Source organism: Stegostoma tigrinum, chromosome 1, assembly GCF_030684315.1.
Source record: "Stegostoma tigrinum isolate sSteTig4 chromosome 1, sSteTig4.hap1, whole genome shotgun sequence".
Taxonomy (NCBI): Eukaryota; Metazoa; Chordata; class Chondrichthyes; order Orectolobiformes; family Stegostomatidae; genus Stegostoma; species Stegostoma tigrinum.
In genome coordinates, this window is record NC_081354.1 from 3,131,819 (window position 1) to 3,149,582 (window position 17,764).

Genomic DNA, 17,764 nt, shown 5'->3' on the forward strand with positions numbered 1-17,764 from the left:
GGTGGACAGGATTTGGGGAGTCAGGAGGTGAGGTACTCGCTGCAGGATTCCCAGTCTTTTGTCGCTACACATTTATATAGCTGTCCCCAGATACTTGTCACCGGTGGGTCCCAGGATGATTTTTGTCAGTGTCAGCAGCCAAAACTAGTGTGTAAATCACATCATGAGGAAATTGTTCCGTCAATATCAAGTCGATTTCTATAAAATTGACCTGTCTCGAGTGAGAGAAACAGAAACTCAGCAGGTTTGGCGGCATCTCTGGAAAGAGAAACTGTTAACGTTTTGGATCCTGTGACCTTTTCTTCCACCCTGAGTAAGGCTGGACTGAACCAGGTTTGCCTTTTGGCGGGAGGAACGTACTTCCATTCACCGACTGTGAAAGAATTCAGCAAGGTGCTGTAGAGATTCAAAATATGTTGGGTGTAGCACCAAACAAATGCAGCTGGATTTGTTCTTCTGGAAGTTGTTGAAGATTGAGGGTTTTGCTGCACCTTTGTGTGAAAGCTAACTATTTTGTTTCGACTGTTATTACTGGACATTGTTGGAGCAAACAAAAACAAATTCAACAGCCTTTTGATGTGTTATGCAATGCTAACGAAATGTGGTGACATTAAGAATTTATTGTGGGTGTGGTTGAAACTAGATTAACTTGTCAGTCGAGAGAGAGAGAGAGAGAGAGAGAGTCAGCAGTGTGTGTAGGCCCCTCCTATTGTCAATTTGTAAGCATGCCAGCGATATGACATAGAGGAATTTACCTCTTAGCCAAATCTGCAGAGTAGTTTGTAGTGATGAAACAGGTTACAAAGGACAGGTCATGTGCAAATTTTATCGATTTCAACCATTAAAATCTTATGAAAATCTGGGTTTCTGTGCACGAGAGAGACTGTGAATACAAGAATGAAATGACTACTCTATAAAAGAAGATGAATAGGTGGATGGTTGATAATAAAGAATATGAGTTTAGTGATTACCAACTGAGTGAAAGATGCTCTCTCTTTTGACTTGGCTGGGACTTGCTGGTCGAACAGTGCGAGCGGTTGACCTCCCTCTCTGTTTGTGAGCAAGGACCTCAAGCCTGGGGCATCCTCCACGGAGACAGGTTGAGGGAAGGTGGCCTTTGAGCCACCGTACAGTGAGGAGCTAGAAACTGAGATTGCTGAGCTGTCAGCCCGACAGGAATGTACACTGTGTATACTCATAGTACAGAGGCACATCAGTGGAACATGGACTTGGTATAGCTTTCAGGATATATGAATAAATAGGCGGAAAATTCACAGAAACAGAGACTGAGCAGGAGTAGGCCAATCGGATGTTGCCAGGGTTGGAGGGCTTGAGTTATAGAGAGGGGCTGAATAGACTCAGACTGGTTTCCCTGGAGCATGGTGGCTGAAGGGTGACCCTTTGAGGCTTTTGCAATCATAAAGGGTGTGGATAGGTTGAATAGCCAAGGTCTTTTCTCCACGGTAGGGGAGTCCAAAACTAGAGGACGTAGGTTTGAGGTGAGAGGGGAAAGATTGTAAAGGTGGTGCGTGTATGGAATGAGCTGCCAGACGAAATGGTGGAAGCTGGTACAATTGTTTTAAAGGCATCTGGATGGGTATATGGATAAGGAGGAATTTAGAGAGAAAAGGGCCAAATGCTGATAAATGGGAGTGGATGACAGCGACTTGGCTGCATGGATTCAGATTTGGGTTGCCCATGGAAAGTAAAGGGTGCACTCTATAAATTTGGTAGTCATGTGCTGAGTTTTTCAGGCGATTGGAAATTCCACAACTGGCCCCTGATCCCTGCTGAGTGGATCATACATCTGCTGTCTCCTCCTCTTCCTCCATTGAGCATCGTCAGTCACTGAAAGTTTGCGGGGCCATGGTCAATGCTGTGATATTGCTTTGGGACAGATTGAACGTGCAGCTGGCATTAAACCCCACACTGCTGGAGTTACTGTGAACCCCAGACAAACGATCCAGCCAACCGAGCTAACAGCCCATGTTCCTCACTTAGAGCAGCTTTGGTCCTGCGGTGAATGTATCAGGCTAATTTTTGACCTGAACTCTTGGAGTGAGATTGGAACCTACGAGCTCTGTCTTCGGGGCAAGAGAATTATTTTAATAATTGTTAATAGGCTGAAGGTGCTGCAGACTAAGGTGGAATTTCATTACCCATCTTAACTGGACTGAGGGATGTGATTAGTAATGGAGATTAAATGCTGTCCTTGCCAGTAACATCCACATGCTCCTGTTGTGGTCCCAGCTGATGGTAACCTGGACAAGGCAGATCCCAGAGTGACAGCTTGCTTGATAGATCAAAAAAGGCTGAAGGTCCATAAATAGTGGTATTCTACAGGGATCCGTACTGGGACCTCTGCTTATGATACAAAGATCAGTGAAGATTGGAGGTTGTCAATCAGAGGGATGTAGATCAGTTGCTGATAAGGGCGGAGGAATGGCAGATGGAGTTTAATCCAGGTAAGTGTGAGGTTCTGCACTTTGGGAGATCAAATGTTAAGAAAATGTATGCAGTTAATGACAGGACCTTGTACAGCATTGATGTATATTGAAAGTAGCAATGCAAGTGGAAAAATAAGGCATATGGTATGCTTGCTTTTATTGGTCAGAGAATTGAGTACAAGAGTTATGTTTCAGTTTTATAAGATTTTGGTTAGGCCACACTTAGAGTATTGTGTTCAGTTCTGGTCACCACATTACAGGAAGGACATGGAGGCTTTGGGGCGAGTGCAGAAGAAGTTTACCGGAACACTGCCTGGATTAGAGAGAATGAGCTGTAAGGAGAGGCTAGAAAAACTTGGGATGTTTTCTCTTGAGCAGTGCAGGCTGAGGGGAGACTTGCTACAAGTCTATAAAATTATGAGATGCATAGATAGGGTTGACAGTTACAATCTTTTTCCCGGAGCCTGAAATGCACTGCCAAGGGGGGGTGGAGGTGGGGGCAGATATGCTAAAGGTATTTAAGGGACTTTTAGTTGAGCACATGAATTTACAAGGAATGGAAGGATATGGACCAAGGGTAGGCAGAAAGGGTTAGTTTTTTTTGGCATCATGTTCAACACAATGCAGTGGGCTGAAGGGCCTGTCCCTGTTCGGTGTTCTATTACTTTAGGATATCTGGTCAGCATGGACAGGTTGGACCGAAGGGTCTGTTTCTGTGCTGTACACCTCTATGACTCTGGTCAAAGTTCAACATGATCAGAATGGTCTCTTTGTGAGGTTGAACTAATCCTTACAAAATTAATACAAATGTGTTTATTTTTCTGTTCAGCTTCTCTTACAGAAAGTCCCCCAACAGGACACTTCACCACATGCCCAAAGGAGTTGATGAGTTACTGTATAGAAGGAGAATGTCGGTTTATACAGTCTGAAAATAAGCCTTCGTGTGTGTAAGTTACCAATCAAAATGTCTCCAGCTCTTTCCTGCAGTCATTCCTTCACTTGTAGTTTTGTTCCTTGGAATTTCCAGGTAACTCCTTTTTCACAATGAGTATAGATGGGAGGCCACGGCCTAGTGGTATTATCACTGGACCGTCAATCCAGAGACCCAGATGACGTTTTGGGGACGTCGGTTCGAATCCTGCCACAACAGATGCTGGAATTTGAATTCAATAAATATCTGGAGTTAAGAATCTCATGATGACTGTGAATTCATTGTTGATTGTCGGGGGAAAAACCCACCTGGTTCACTAATGCCCTTGAGGGAAGGAAACTGCCATCCTTACCTGGTCTGGCCTACATGTGACTCCAGACCCACAGCAATGTGGTTGACTCTTAACTGCCCTCTGGGCAATTAGGGATGGGCAATAAATGCTGCCTGGCCGGCAATAACCTCATCTTGTGAATGAATTTTAAAAAAACGAAGAATTTGCATCTCTATAGTGTGTTTCACAACCTTAGGGCTTCCCACCCAATGACCTACCTTTTGAAATACAGACATTCCACAGTACTGGTATCTATTAAAGGGGCCTGGATGAAATAGTCAAACTTTTTTTGGCGTGTGTTCAGAACCTACAGTGAGGGAGGTGGTGGTGTAACAGCTATGTCACTGGAAATCCAGAAGCACGGGCTAATGCAGTAGGGCCATGGGTTCAAATCCCAGCATGGTAACTGGTTCAGTTTAACTTCAATTAGTTAGTCTCAACAAGTGCAGTCATGAAAGATACCTTTTGAGGGAAGCAAATCTGCAGTCCTTACGTAACCTACATGTGAGTCCAGCCAGGAATGGGCAACAAGTTGCCAAAAAGGCACCCTTCTTGGCTCCGGGACCCCTCTGCAGGAGTTCCTCAGGGTAATGTCCTCGACCCAACCATCTTCAGCTGCTTCACCAATGAAAGTCAGAAGTGGGTGTGTTCACTAATGAGTGCACACAATGTTCAGCACCGTGTGTGACTCCTCAGATACTGAAGCAGACCCTGTTCAAATGCAGCACATTTGGATAATATCCATACGTGGGCAGAAAAATGGCAAGTAACCGTCTCTATATTTGTTCATGGGATGTGGGTGTGTCTGGCCAGAACTGCATTGATCACCTGTCCCTAATTCCTCAGAATTCCTTAAGCACCAATCACAGTGCCTGTGGGTCTGGAGTTACATATTGGCCAGACCAGGTAAGGAAGTTTCCATCCCTAAATGGCATCGATGAACCTGGTGGGTTCATTACGATTCGAACCTGCACCCCCAGAATATGCCCTGGGTATCTGGATTAGCCAGCTGATGATGATACCACCAGGCCATTGCCTTCCCATTTGTGCACAAGTGTCATGTAATGACCATTTCCAACAAGAGAGAATCCAACCATCTCAACATTTTAAAGTCTTTACCATCGTTGATCCCCCACTATCAACATCTGGAAGGTTACTATTGACCAGATACAGAACTGGATGGCTACAAGAGCAAGTCAAAGGCTGGCAATCCTGCAGGAACTCACCTCCTGATTCCCCAAAGCCTGGCCACCATCTACAAGGCACAAGCCAGGATTGTGTTGGAATTCACCAGCTCCAGCATTCACTCCCTCCACAATCGAGGCTCAATAGCAGCCACGTGTGCCATTTGCAAGATGCACTGCAACAGCTCACCGAGCCTCCTTCCACAGCATCTTCCAAATCTGTGACCACTTCCATCTCGAAGGACATGGGAACACCACGCCCTGTAAGTTCCCCTCCAAGCCACTCACCGTCCTGACTTGGAAATATGTCGCTGTTCCTTCGGTGTCACTGGGTCACAATCCTGGAATTCCCTCCCTAAGGGCATTGTAGATGCCCCTACACTACAACAGCCACAGACTTTCAAGAAGGCAGCTCATGGCCATTTCTCTAGGCCACCTAGGGATAAGCAGTTAATTCTGGGCTTGCCTTTTCCCATATATCTATTGCCCTTGTTCTTCTAGGGAGTAAATGTTGTGGGTTTGGAAGATGCTGTCAGAATTTCTGTTGAATTTGTGCAATGCATCTTGAAGAGAATACATACTGCAGCTACTGGTGAGGAGCATGAACAATGAATGTGTTTCCGTTCAGGTGGGCTGCTTTGTCCTGGATGGTGTTGAGTTTGTTAAGTGGTGTTGGAGCTGCTGTTATCAGGACAAGTGCAGAGAGGGTTCTATCACAGCCCTGACATGTGCCTTGTAGATGATAGACATGTTTTAGTGAGTCAGGGGATGAGTTCCTCACCACCGAGTCCCTAGCCGCTGATCTGCTCATGGTCATCGTGCTTATATGGCATGCCAGTTAAGTATCTGGTCGATGGTGTTGATATTGGGGGATTCAGTGATACCGTTGAATGACAAGGAGAGATGACAAGGCAGCACGGTGGCTCGGTGGTTAGCAATGCCTCACAGCACCAGGGATCCTAGTTCGATTCTACCCTCAGTCGATTATCTGTGTGGAGTTTACACATTGTCCCCGTGCCTGCGTGGGTTTCCTCCAGGTACTCCGGTTTCCTCCCACAGTCCAAAGGTGTGCAGGTTAGGGTGGCTTAGCCATGCTAAATTGCCCATAGTTTTCAGGGATGTGTGGATTCAGGGAATGGGTCTGGGTGGGATGCTCTGAGGGTCAGTGTGGTCTTGTTGGGCAAAGGTTCTGTTTCCACGCTGCAGGGATTCTATGATTGCTATTAAATGTCAATGCAGTACATGTGTAGCATGAATATTACTTGCCACTTACCAAGCTGAGTGTTAAACAGGTCTCACTGAATGTGGGAATGAATTGGTTCTTTACTGAGGAACGCCAGCAGACATCCTGCTTCTGGCCCCATGATTAAAGAAAAGTTATTAATACAGAACCTGATGATAACAGTGGATGTATGCTACAGAGCTGCAGGGAATGAAATGACAAAGTAAGGATATTTATTCGCATTCCTTTATACTGTTGGCCAGAAATAATAAACTGGCCACTAATTATAAAGGTATGATTTAAAGTTAACAAAGTGTAGAGCTGGATGAGCACAGCAGGAGCTCCTAAGGTGCTGCTTGGCCTGCTGTGTTCATCCAGCTCCACACTTTGTGACCTCGGATTCTCCAGCATCTGCAGTTTGCATTATCTCTGATTTAAAGTTCTTCGTCTGGGTACAAGTGACAGAATACTGGAGATTCTTAGCAAGTCAGTCGAAAAAGTAACTGAGGACTTTGCTTTGTTCCAGTTGGTGCGATATTAAATCTTTAGATTATAAATTTATACAGTTCTATGACCCCAACCCTATTAAAATATTTAATAACCATCTGATTGTTTGTTTTAACGATTCGCTCTTGTCTTTAACAGGTGTAAATTTGGCTACATCGGCTCCCGATGTGAATTTCTGGATATGTTCTATCTAACTGGAAGGCGGGACAAGTTTATCGTTGTGGGGCTGGTTCTGGCCATTCTGCTGCTCATGACTGCAATAATAATCACATGTTTTTGTGTGCAGTTAGGTATACTTTAACCCATCTCTTGTTGAATCTTGAGGAATTACCTAATAGTTGCTCATTTATAAAAAGACGTGTGTTGTTGATCAGTACAGCACAGCGGGAGTCTCTTCGGCCCATCGTCCACCTGTATGCCTCTGTGCAATTCCAATTATGAGAACATAAGTGGAGAAAAAGGCACAGTCTCAGAATAAAGGGTGCTAATTTAAGACTGAGATGAGGAGGAATTTCTTCTGTGTTGCAAGTCTTTGGAATGCCTTGCTGCAGAGAGTTGGGATGTGGGGGAGCACAGTCCTTCTGTCTTTTTTTTAAAAGCTGAGACAGATTGTGGATCAGTCGGCAAATCAAGGTTTAAGGGAAAGGGCAGGAAAGTGGACGTGAGTGTTGGATCAGCCAGAATCCTGTTGAATGGCAGAACAGGATTGAGGGGCCAAATAGCCTATTCCTGTTACTATTTCTTATGGTCTTGAAGGAGCAGGGTTGAGCCATATGGAGATAATGGGAACTGCAGATGCTGGAGAATTCCAAGATAATAAAATGTGAGGCTGGATGAACACAGCAGGCCAAGCAGCATCTCAGGAGCACAAAAGCTGACGTTTCGGGCCTAGACCCTTCATCAGAGAAGGGTCTAGGCCCGAAACGTCAGCTTTTGTGCTCCTGAGATGCTGCTTGGCCTGCTGTGTTCATCCAGCCTCACATTTTATTATCTTGAGCCATATGGAACCTGATTCTATCAAGTCCAATGCTCCATCATCTCTGTCTAGAACCTACTCAATGTCTGGGTCTCAGTGTCCAACCACTTCTGGAGCTGAGAATTCTAAAGATTCTCAATAGCCATGAGTGAAGAAATTGGCTTCATCCCTGTCCTAATCAGCTAGCCCATTTCTAAAAATATACCCAACCAGGGGCAAGAACACCTGTAATCATTGGCCCTGTCAAACCCTCTCAGAATCTCTTGTTTCAATGGTCTTTGAAACTGTGGTGATTGTAATGAGGTTGGCCAAGTGGATCTCATTGGGGCTGTTAATCTGGTCCAATCAGGGAGCCCTGGTTGACAGATATAAACAGAAGTGCCAGGGTGCTGCTCACTCTGAGCTGGCTCTGAGGGAGCTGGATCAGTGTCAAGGACTCTCCACGTGTAAATAAAGGGTGACCTGGTGACAGGATGCCACCCTCTGTGGAGTTATTTCAGAAGTGGCAGAGATTTCAGGCTCATATGACTCAACATCTTGATAATCAATCCAGAGTTTCTGTTTCTGCTCCTGCTCCTTCCCCATTGCCCAGGAAACCTTTCCCCTCCGAGTACTTAGCACATTTCCTTTTTGAAAGTTGTGACTGAGTCAATGTTTTTGGCCCCTTTTAGGCAGTAGATTTGAAATGCTTTTATTTCTGGAATCCCCATTACCTGGCAATGTTTGAAGATCTCCTTATTTGTGATTATCATTAACAGAGATAGTTGGTTATTTTAAGGTGATTTTCTAAAACCCTACAGCTTAATGAACTGAATGTGAAGGGATCACGTGAGGACTGTTTAATGTTTCAAAACCTTCCTTTGTTTGTTTTATGGGGGTGAGCAGTAAGATGTGTTTTACAATGTTAAGATCAAGTATAAGAGGATGTTATTGCGATACCTAAATTACCAAGAGAATCTTGAATGAGAATGTATCAATTTTAAATGGATTCCAGTCACTCACTGGGAGGAAGTTGTAGGATTGCAGGGGTGGGCAGAGAAGTGAGACTAATTGGACGGGCCCTTTAAAGAGCTAGCAGAGGCAGAGTGGGCCAAGTGATCACCACTTGTGCTGCATGTTTCTAGTTATGGCTCACCCGAGCTGTTTTTATCAGTAACTTAATTTGGGCGTGACCTCTGTAGAGGAGGCAGTTGTGTGAATGAGTGGTCAAATCCTGCAACACATGTGGTACACAGTCATTACTCCAGTTTCCAAGCTCTGAAGGTAATGGGGAGCGAAAGTAGAGTAGTGGCCTTTTATTTCAAAGGGAATGGGTTATAAAAGTGGGGAGGTTCTGCTAAAACTATACAAGGCCACCAGTCAGACCACATCTGAAATACTGTGAACAGTTTTGGACCCTTCATCGAAGGAAAGCTCTATAAGTATGGGAGACAGTCCAGAGGAGGTTTGTTGGCTGATCCTGGGGATGGAGGACCTGTCTTATGAGGAGAGGTTGAGTAAATTGGATGTGTAATTGTTGGAGTTTAGAAGAATGAGTAATGTCCTTATTGAAACGTACAAGATGCTTAGGGAACTTGACAGGGGAGGTGAAGAGAGGTTGTTTCCTCTTGTGAGAGTGTCTCGGACCAGATGGCATCCTCTCAGGATAAGGGGGGGGTTGCAATTAAGACACCGATGAGGAATTTCTTCTCTGAAGGGATGATTCTTTACTGCTGAGGGCTATATCAAGGTTGTGACATTAAGTAAGTATATTCAAGGCTGAAATAGACAGCTTTTTAATCTGAGGGAAACTGAGGTTTTCTTTTTAATTGGAAGAGGCACGAAAGTGGAGTTGAGGATTCATGACCTCATTGAATGGCAGAGCAGGCTTGATGGGCTGAATGGCCTACTTCTGCTCCTATATTATTGTCATCAAAGCTGACCAGTGTGTGATCCAGTGAAGATGCCATTATCTGCTTCTGAGTGTTTGAAATATCATTATTTATAGGAAGTGTGTGATGTAATGTGTGCCCCAGGTACATTTGTCAGTGCCGATGGGTGTTCTCTCAATAATACCAATATGGAAAAGCCACCAGAAGCAGGATTGTACCTCCTGGCTTCCTGTTCCCGATGTGCAGTTCTCTTTCCACGTCTCTGAAGGCTGAGATGACCCTCGGATTCCACACTCCAGTTCTTGACCCTGAGTTTTATTAACATGGGGACGAGGGCTTCCTGTCCTGACGATAGCCTGGTGAAGCTGGAGTTGTTTTCCTTCCAGCAAGATGGATACTGGAGAGTTCATCAAGTTAACTGAGGAGAGATTTGAAGATGTTAAACCGTGAAAGGATTGGAGAGACAAAGATGTATTTCCATTGGTGGAAGGAATGGTTGCGAGAGGTGTTATGAGAGAAGTTTGCTTGCACATGAATGGATAGGATTTGGAAGCCTGAAAGGGCAAGAAAATAGAGATTCAATAATAGCCTTCAAATGGGGATTGAATCCATGCTTCCAGGGAAGAGCAGGGGAAAGGAACAAACTGGATTGTTCTTGTAAAAAGACATAAATAAAGAAGTGCAGATACTGGAAATCAGAAATTGTTGGAAAAGCTCAGCAGGTCTGGCAGCATCTGTGGACAGAAAGCAGAGTTAACATTTTGGGTCCTGCGATCCTTCTCCGGAACAGACATTTTTCTTCAGATGCAGCCAGACCTGCTGAGCTTTTCCGACAATTTCTGATTTTGTTCTCAAAGAGCTGTTACAGTAACAATGGGCTGAAGGTACTGCGGTGCTGTCCTACTGAGAGTAAATAGCTTGATGCTGTCTCTATTTAGTATCCTGCTATGATACAAAACAGGATTAAGGAAGTCGTTATACTGTCACTGAACTAGTCATTCATGCTATTGCTTTGGGTACACCAGTTCGAATTCCACAATGATAGTTGGTGAAATGTTAATTCAACAGATATCTGGAATTAACAAGATAGCCTAATCATCAATTAGTGAACCCGATGGGTTTTTACAATAATGACCTTCAGGAAGGGAAATCTACCATTCTTACCCAGTCTGGCCTCGATGTGACTCCAGACCCACAGTAATGTAGTTGACCCTGAACTAACTCCCTCAAATGATCCTAGCAAGCCACTCAGATCAAAGGGCAAATAGAGATGGGCAATAAATTCTGACACCCACATCCCATGCACAAAATATGAAAAAGTTGAAACAAATGAAATAGGAGTGAGGAATAGAATTTGAATCATTGAACCTATCCCAGCATTCGGTCTGATCATGGATTATCTATGCTGACTGGATCCTGTCTCCCTATTTGTACATCTGTACATTTTCTCCGTACCCAATAAATCTTACAACTCAGTTTTAAATAGATTCATCTCTGAGCATCTACACAGAGAATCCCAATGGTTGATAACTGTTTGTTTGTGGAGATTTCGCCTCAATCCTAAATGACCAACTCCTTCTATGAGACTGTAATCATTAATCTAGACATTCCAACCAGAAGAAAAGTATCTGGGCAACCACACTTCAAAACTTTATATGTTTGAATTAGAATACCTCAAGTTATTTTAAACTCCACAAAATACAAGCACTTTCTGTTGAATCTCTCTTTGTAGGACTGCTGTCTCAATCTTAGGAATCAGCCTGGTGAACATTTTGTTGCTTCCCCTTTTTAAGAAGTATATGCTGAGGATGGAAACCGAAAGGGCACACAGCACTCCAGATGTGGTCTCACCAAAGACTAATCTAATTACCCTGTAACTCCAAATACTGTTGCGCATTGCAACAAGGCCGAATGTGCTGTTTGTCTTCCTGCTTGCTTCCTCTTCAAATGGTTCTTTCGAAATCGAACAACATTATTCAAGAATGTCAGAACTGATGAGTTATAGGCAAGAAGTATGTTAGTAACATCTTCACTTTCTCCAAACTTTATTTTTCCACAGCCGGTTCCGCAGGAAGCACAAAGCTAGGAAAAACAGTCATGAAGAAGCTGAAGTTCTGAGCTCCAAGCCTATGGATGGGAAGGGCTCGCGAGCTGAAGATGAAGACACTGCAATGACCACTCTAGCCTGAGTAAGTACCAACATATTGGCTGATCAGGTTGACCCATTTCCAAGGAAAATATTTTGAAGGTGGGATGTCAAGGACCAATTTTACGACAGAAACAAGATGTAGAACCCAATTCCAAGGATTAGACAAAAGCGAAGGGATTATGAAGAACACTGGTTCTAGAGACCTTAGTTGGCATTATTTGGAAATATTGATCACTGGTTTTGGTATGTTTTTCAAAAACGAAATCCTTTAGATAAAGTGCCAGAATCCAGGGGAGATGGTAGTGAAGTAGAACAGTTACTGGGTGAGTAACTGAAAGGCTCAGGCTCATGTTGTGAAGCTGGTGAAATGTGAATTCACTTAACCAATCTGAATAGTAAAACTAGACCCTGCCATGGTGACTGTAAAATCATCATCGGTTGTTTTAAATAAAAATCTAGTTCACGAATGCCCTTTGGCGATGGAAGTTTGTTGCCATTGCTGGGTCTGGCCTACACATGATTCTAGACCCACAGCAATGTCGTTGACTTTTTTAACTGCCATCTGAAATGAATAAGCAAGACACTTGTATCAAGGGCACTTAGGGATGGGCAACAAATTCTGTCCTAGCCAGTGACACCTACATCCTGTGAACAAAATACAAAAGTTGAACACAAACAATATTTGTGCCAAATGACCCATTCTACTGGCTACGCTCTACTCAAGGTGGGGAAGGGGCAAGAGATCAGAACTTGGTAATGAGGCTGATTTGAAGGCCCAGTGCAGGGCCATTGAGCTTCTGCCCAGTAACAATTCTGTGATCCTGGAAATTCTTGTCCCATCTTGGGGTCACCCCATCAGCATCTCCCTCGAATACGTCCCCCGTCAAGTGCATATGTTTGACATTATAGCAGGGTTTTATTGCAAAGAACAGTTCTGTTGTAGATTGAGGAAGCTTTGGATGTTCGCCTTTGATAAATAACAAGAGATTTGGTAGAGGCTTTCAAAATTCACAAGTGGGTTTCAGGACAGAGTAAAATGTTCCTGTTTGTGAAAGGATTGAGAACAGGAGTACACCAACATTTGTCTGTGTGTCATTTGTAGAATAATACTGTGCAGAAAATGACCATTCATGCCATCTAGCCTGTGCTAACTCAGTGGAAGGGCCTCCTTCTACTCTGCTCCCTCAGAGCCCTGTAACTTTTCCACTTCAAATTCCATTTCTCTTGAAGCAACTTGATGGATGAATAATAATAAAGCTGGAGTAGAATTAGTTACTTGGTATCATGTCTGGCATGGACTGGTTGGACTGAAGGGTCTGTTTCCATACTGTATGACTCTATAAATTTGGTAGTCATGTGCTGAGTTTTTTGTGGAAATTCCACAACTGGCCCCTGATCTTTGCTGAGTTGATACGTTGCAGCCAGAACAGAGTTGGGGATCATACATCTGCTGTCTCCTCCTCTTCCTCCATTGAGCATCGTCAGTCACTGAAAGTTTGCGGGGCCATGGTCAATGCTGTGATATTGCTTTGGGACAGACTGAACGTGCAGCTGGCATTAAACCCCACACTGCTGGAGTTACTGTGAACCCCAGACAAACGATCCAGCCAACCGAGCTAACAGCCCATGTTCCTCACTTAGAGCAGCTTTGGTCCTGCGGTGAATGTATCAGGCTAATTTTTGACCTGAACTCTTGGAGTGAGATTGGAACCTACGAGCTCTGTCTTCGAGGCAAGAGAATTATTTTAATAATTGTTAATAGGCTGAAGGTGCTGCAGACTCGGGTGGAATTTCATTGTCCATCCCAACTGGACTGAGGGATGTGATTAATAATGGAGATTAAATGCTGTCCTCGCCAGTGACATCCACATGCTCCTGTTGTGGTCCCAGCTGATGGTAACCTGGACAAGGCAGATCCCAGAGTGACAGCTTGCTTGATAGATCATGTTTGGTTTTGCAATTTAGTTACTTATCACTCGCTCCCTCTTTATCAAAAGAACACAAGTCTATTAGTCCAAGGAAGAACAATCTTAAAATAAACATCAAAAAGAATTATTTGTGCTCTTTTCCTTTAAGGGACAGTCAATCTCAGTGAAGTATTACTCCTGTCTTCACTTTAAGATTTCTAGCTTAAATGACTCTTTTCAGTTCTGAAGCCTGGAGACTTTTACAAACTGACCTTCTTCTAGGATGTTTTCTGAACTCCACCCACTAGCTGCTCTGGCTATCTGTTTTAAATGTCATAAAAGTTCAACTTCATAAACACTACAGCATTAAATTCCCAGGTAGCTAATCAAGTCTCTTATCACAAGTCTGATGCTTTCTTAGAAAAGGTGTTTGAACTCACTGTTCAAAAATGATTTTCTGACCTTTCTCTTTTCTTAACATAACAGATCATAACAGAAATGAAGCCAGTTCAATTTTCCCCTGCTTTAAAATCCAAATTTACAAAACATGCCATGAACAAATTAGATGTGTCATATCATTAAGAATGTTGAACAGAAGGGTGGAAATAGCATTGATGAAGCTAAGGAGAAGCTGGATAAATACTCGAGGGAGAAAAGAATAGAAGGGCATGCTGTTAGAGTGAGGTAATGTAGGAGCAGGCCTACTTCTGGAGTATAAAAAAAAGCCCAGAGCAGTTGGGCTGAAAACAGCCCTTTCTACACTATGAAATTTGCAACTGGATGTAGTGACTCTGATCTAGGGAGAAGGTGATAGAATCGGAGTCAGTCTCCTAGCTATTAATCTGGCACATGCTGCCAAATGTGGGATGTTGACTGTAAAGGGAACGTGATGATGTTAGTTATAGTGCCTTTCATATTTAAATAACGCTGTTTAGCATCCCATGCCAAGCTCAAATTCTCAAAGTGGACAGGAGGTGGGGTGCAAGGGAGGCATCTTCAGGAGTGAAGACTGAAAGGAAGAGGGAATGACTTTGAGGTAAATGAATAACGCTTTGCCCTGTTTTAAGAATGAATTTTCTGTTTTATTCCCTCTCCGCAGAACCGACTTGGGTAGGTTTGAGGTACCTGCAGGCAGGATTTACCTTCAGAGACTCCTCAAAACATGCCAGCTTCCTGCTGAAGCAGCAGGCTTTAATCTGAAAGGACGGTGGATTAAATTTAGGAAAAAGAATGAAAATGTTACTCACTATACTTTAACTAAAATAACAATCATCGACAATTTGTCCAAGACCGGCACAACTGCATTGTGTTTTCGAAATGGTGCCGAAAAGACACTGCATCACAAACTGGGAAATTTAGCATGTAAGCTGGGCACACCCTGACGGGCTAACTCACAGTTCTAGAATATTCTTCAAACAGACTTGCAGTTTGAGACCCCTTTGCCAAGAGCACTTCATCTGTTCTTACCTTGTGTACAAGTGTGGAATCTACTCAAGAAAAAGTAAAGTATAATGTTACTTACAAGACATGGCACGCATGGGGATACTGAAGTGTTTCCCTGCCTTTCAGCAAAGAGGAGAAAATAGATCATACTGAGAAAGCAAAATTTTACAGCCATCACAAGTCTTTGGGTTTTAATTTCATTTAAGAAGAAACATATTTCTGATCCAGGATGAAAATTGTGGATTGTGATGAACTTTGTTCCGAGAGCACACAAAGATACACTGTTGCAAACATAAGTCGAGGTATCACTTTCCTTTCATAAAATGAATCACTTTATTTTGTTAATGTTGTTATTTATGAATGCTGCTTTAAAAAAAATAGTGTTACTGATGTAGAAGGTGTGACCAAGGGGAGGTTGGCTGGTTCAGTGTTCTGTGATCACTGTATCAAAGCTGAGCAAAATACTAACACAGTGTATGAGTATAAAAGTGGTTGTACTTTCTTCCTTACTGTCTTTGCAGCAATGATTTGGCATTCTGAAAATGAAATGGATGTGTTATTTGGGGATGTTGCATTATTTGTTATTTAATAAATGTACTCTTATTGTCATTTCCTCTTATTGTCTTCCCAATATTTTAACTCCCTATTATCTGTCCGTACAAGTAAAACCATGTAAAATGAGAAAAATAAAAAGTGCTAGAAACATTCATTAAGTCAGGCAGCATCCTTTAGGGAAGGAAATCTGCCATCCTTACCTGGTCTGGCCTACATGTGACTCCAGACCCACAGCAATGTGGGTGACTATTAACTGCTGTCTGGGCAATTAGGGACGGGCAATAAATGCTGCCTGGCCCGTGACACCCACAACCCAGGAATGAATGTAAAAACCTATGGAGAGAGAAACAGTTCATCCATCCCAAATTCCTGACAATATGTCCCTTTGACCTATTTTCTCTTCTTACGCGTTCAGATTTCAGCTTTGCACCTTTCTGCAATTCCGGTGAGCTGTTGCCATGATATGAATGATTTTAAAAGTTAATCTAGGCTGCAGATTGATGCTAATGCAAGGGAGATTTATGAAGATGAATTAGGAGCCGATCTAGGCCATTCAGCCCCTCAAACCTGTTCTGGCATTCACTAAGATATGTTCCAATTGTGACCTCAACTTTCCTTTCCTGCAAAATCCTGGTACCTTTTAGAATCTTGACCAACAGGGCAGTCAGTCTGTCTCTGCTATAAAGGTATTCAAGGGCCAAAGGCCAGAGAGTTGTGATCACTGGGAGAGTTTAAAGAGGAAGTAGGTAGATTTTTGAAATCCTGAGGAGTGGAGGGCTATGAACAGCCCAAAAAAGTGGTTAAGACCTCAGGTAGATCAACTGTGATCTTGGTGAATGGTGAGACAGGTATGATGGGCTGAATGGTTGATTTATGCTTGTATTTCAGGGACTCACTGGATAGTACTTGAAAAGGAAATACTTACAGGAGAGAAGGGAACGGGCTTTGGGACTAAGCTGCTACCGTGACCATCTGATTGATTGACTTGACTGCTTCCGGTAATTTCCCAGGACCTGTAGATGTGATCACTGTAACCTCTAAAGATTACACATTCTAATTTTAATTTCTGCTGCATTATACAGTTCTGGCATTGTTGAAGACAGAACTGTGCAGTTAGCACTGGATCATTTTACTTGATACCTACAGCTACAGCCCCTGCAGTGAAACCTGTTAGTGAATTTTAAGTTTCGAGAGTCGTAGCGTAAATTGCAACTTACTCCAGAATGTATCTGAATGCTCTCAGCTACTTCTTTTACAGCAAAGCCTGAATCAGTGGGGTCTACAGTAAAACTAAAACAGATGTGCAGAATCCTGTTATCAGATCCAGCCTGCTGATTGGTGCGGATTCAAACAGTACACAGAAACCTCACTGACACTAACACACTGACCCCAATTTCTGGTTTCACTTGGTTACTCCCACAGTGATCTCATTGGATGAATTTCTCCAATGAAAGCTGAATACAATGCTCAAAGGATTACCGTAAATGAGCTTCATTACTTCAGTAAGAACTCATGTGGGCTATTGAATTACAGTTACAAATTCAACTCTGCTGCCGCTGCAAAGAACTTTAATATATAGTGACTGAAATGATGTATTAAGGACATAGCTTGTGATATTACAGTGAACCAACAGAAGCGAAACAGGCTGTTTGGCCCAGCTACACTCTGCTGGTGTTTCTGCTCTACCCAAGCTTCTTCCCACACTCTCTTTATCTCACACGATCAACATTTCTTTCTGCTTCCCATGTTTATCCAGCTTCCTCCTAACCGGATTGATTTGATTCGTCTTGACCACTTCCCATGGGAATGAGTTCCAAATTCTTCCCACTGTCGGGAGGAAAAATGTTACCTGTGGCACCTAGTGTACTTAGTGTTTCAATATTATATTCTGCAAGTGCTGTGTAAAGCATGCAGCAGGGAATTAGGCCATTCAGCCCAATGGGTCTATGTTGATGTTTTATTCAATAAAATTTGCAGTGGGGGTTTGGAACACCCCCACCATCCTTCTGACTCAAGAATACAACTCACTGAAATGTATTTAACATGATGTTCCAATCTTGTTAGAAATGTGCTGTGATTCACTGGGAGCTCCTTGTTTCTACAACCGCTGTGTAAACATTGCTTTTACAGTCAGTAAAGATGTAGGAATGGAATATGCACAAGATGTGTCACAAGGTCAGGTTAATGGATAATTTCCTTCAAAGGAAAATATTTCAGTAAAAGGCTCACATGGAAACTTTT

At 43.1% G+C, this 17,764-nt stretch overlaps 1 protein-coding gene across 5 annotated transcripts in view; it reads left to right on the plus strand.

Moving 5' to 3' along the window:
* The window catches only part of LOC125455437 (probetacellulin-like), a 46,323-nt gene extending 29,801 nt beyond the window's left edge, over positions 1-16,522 (plus strand). For 2 of the 5 annotated variants that reach the window (XM_048537447.2, XM_048537419.2), the window contains 4 exons: positions 3,277-3,394; positions 6,761-6,907; positions 11,529-11,658; positions 14,625-15,577. In XM_048537447.2, coding sequence (XP_048393404.1) covers positions 3,277-3,394; positions 6,761-6,907; positions 11,529-11,658 — 395 coding nt within the window. In that variant the 3' untranslated portion in view covers positions 14,625-15,577. Of the gene's footprint in view, positions 1-3,276; positions 3,395-6,760; positions 6,913-11,528; positions 11,659-14,624; positions 15,578-16,411 lie in introns of those variants that run through there. The other 3 variants (XR_007248250.2, XR_007248248.2, XM_048537430.2) reach the window with 3 other exon arrangements.
* The last annotated feature ends 1,242 nt before the right edge of the window (positions 16,523-17,764 follow it).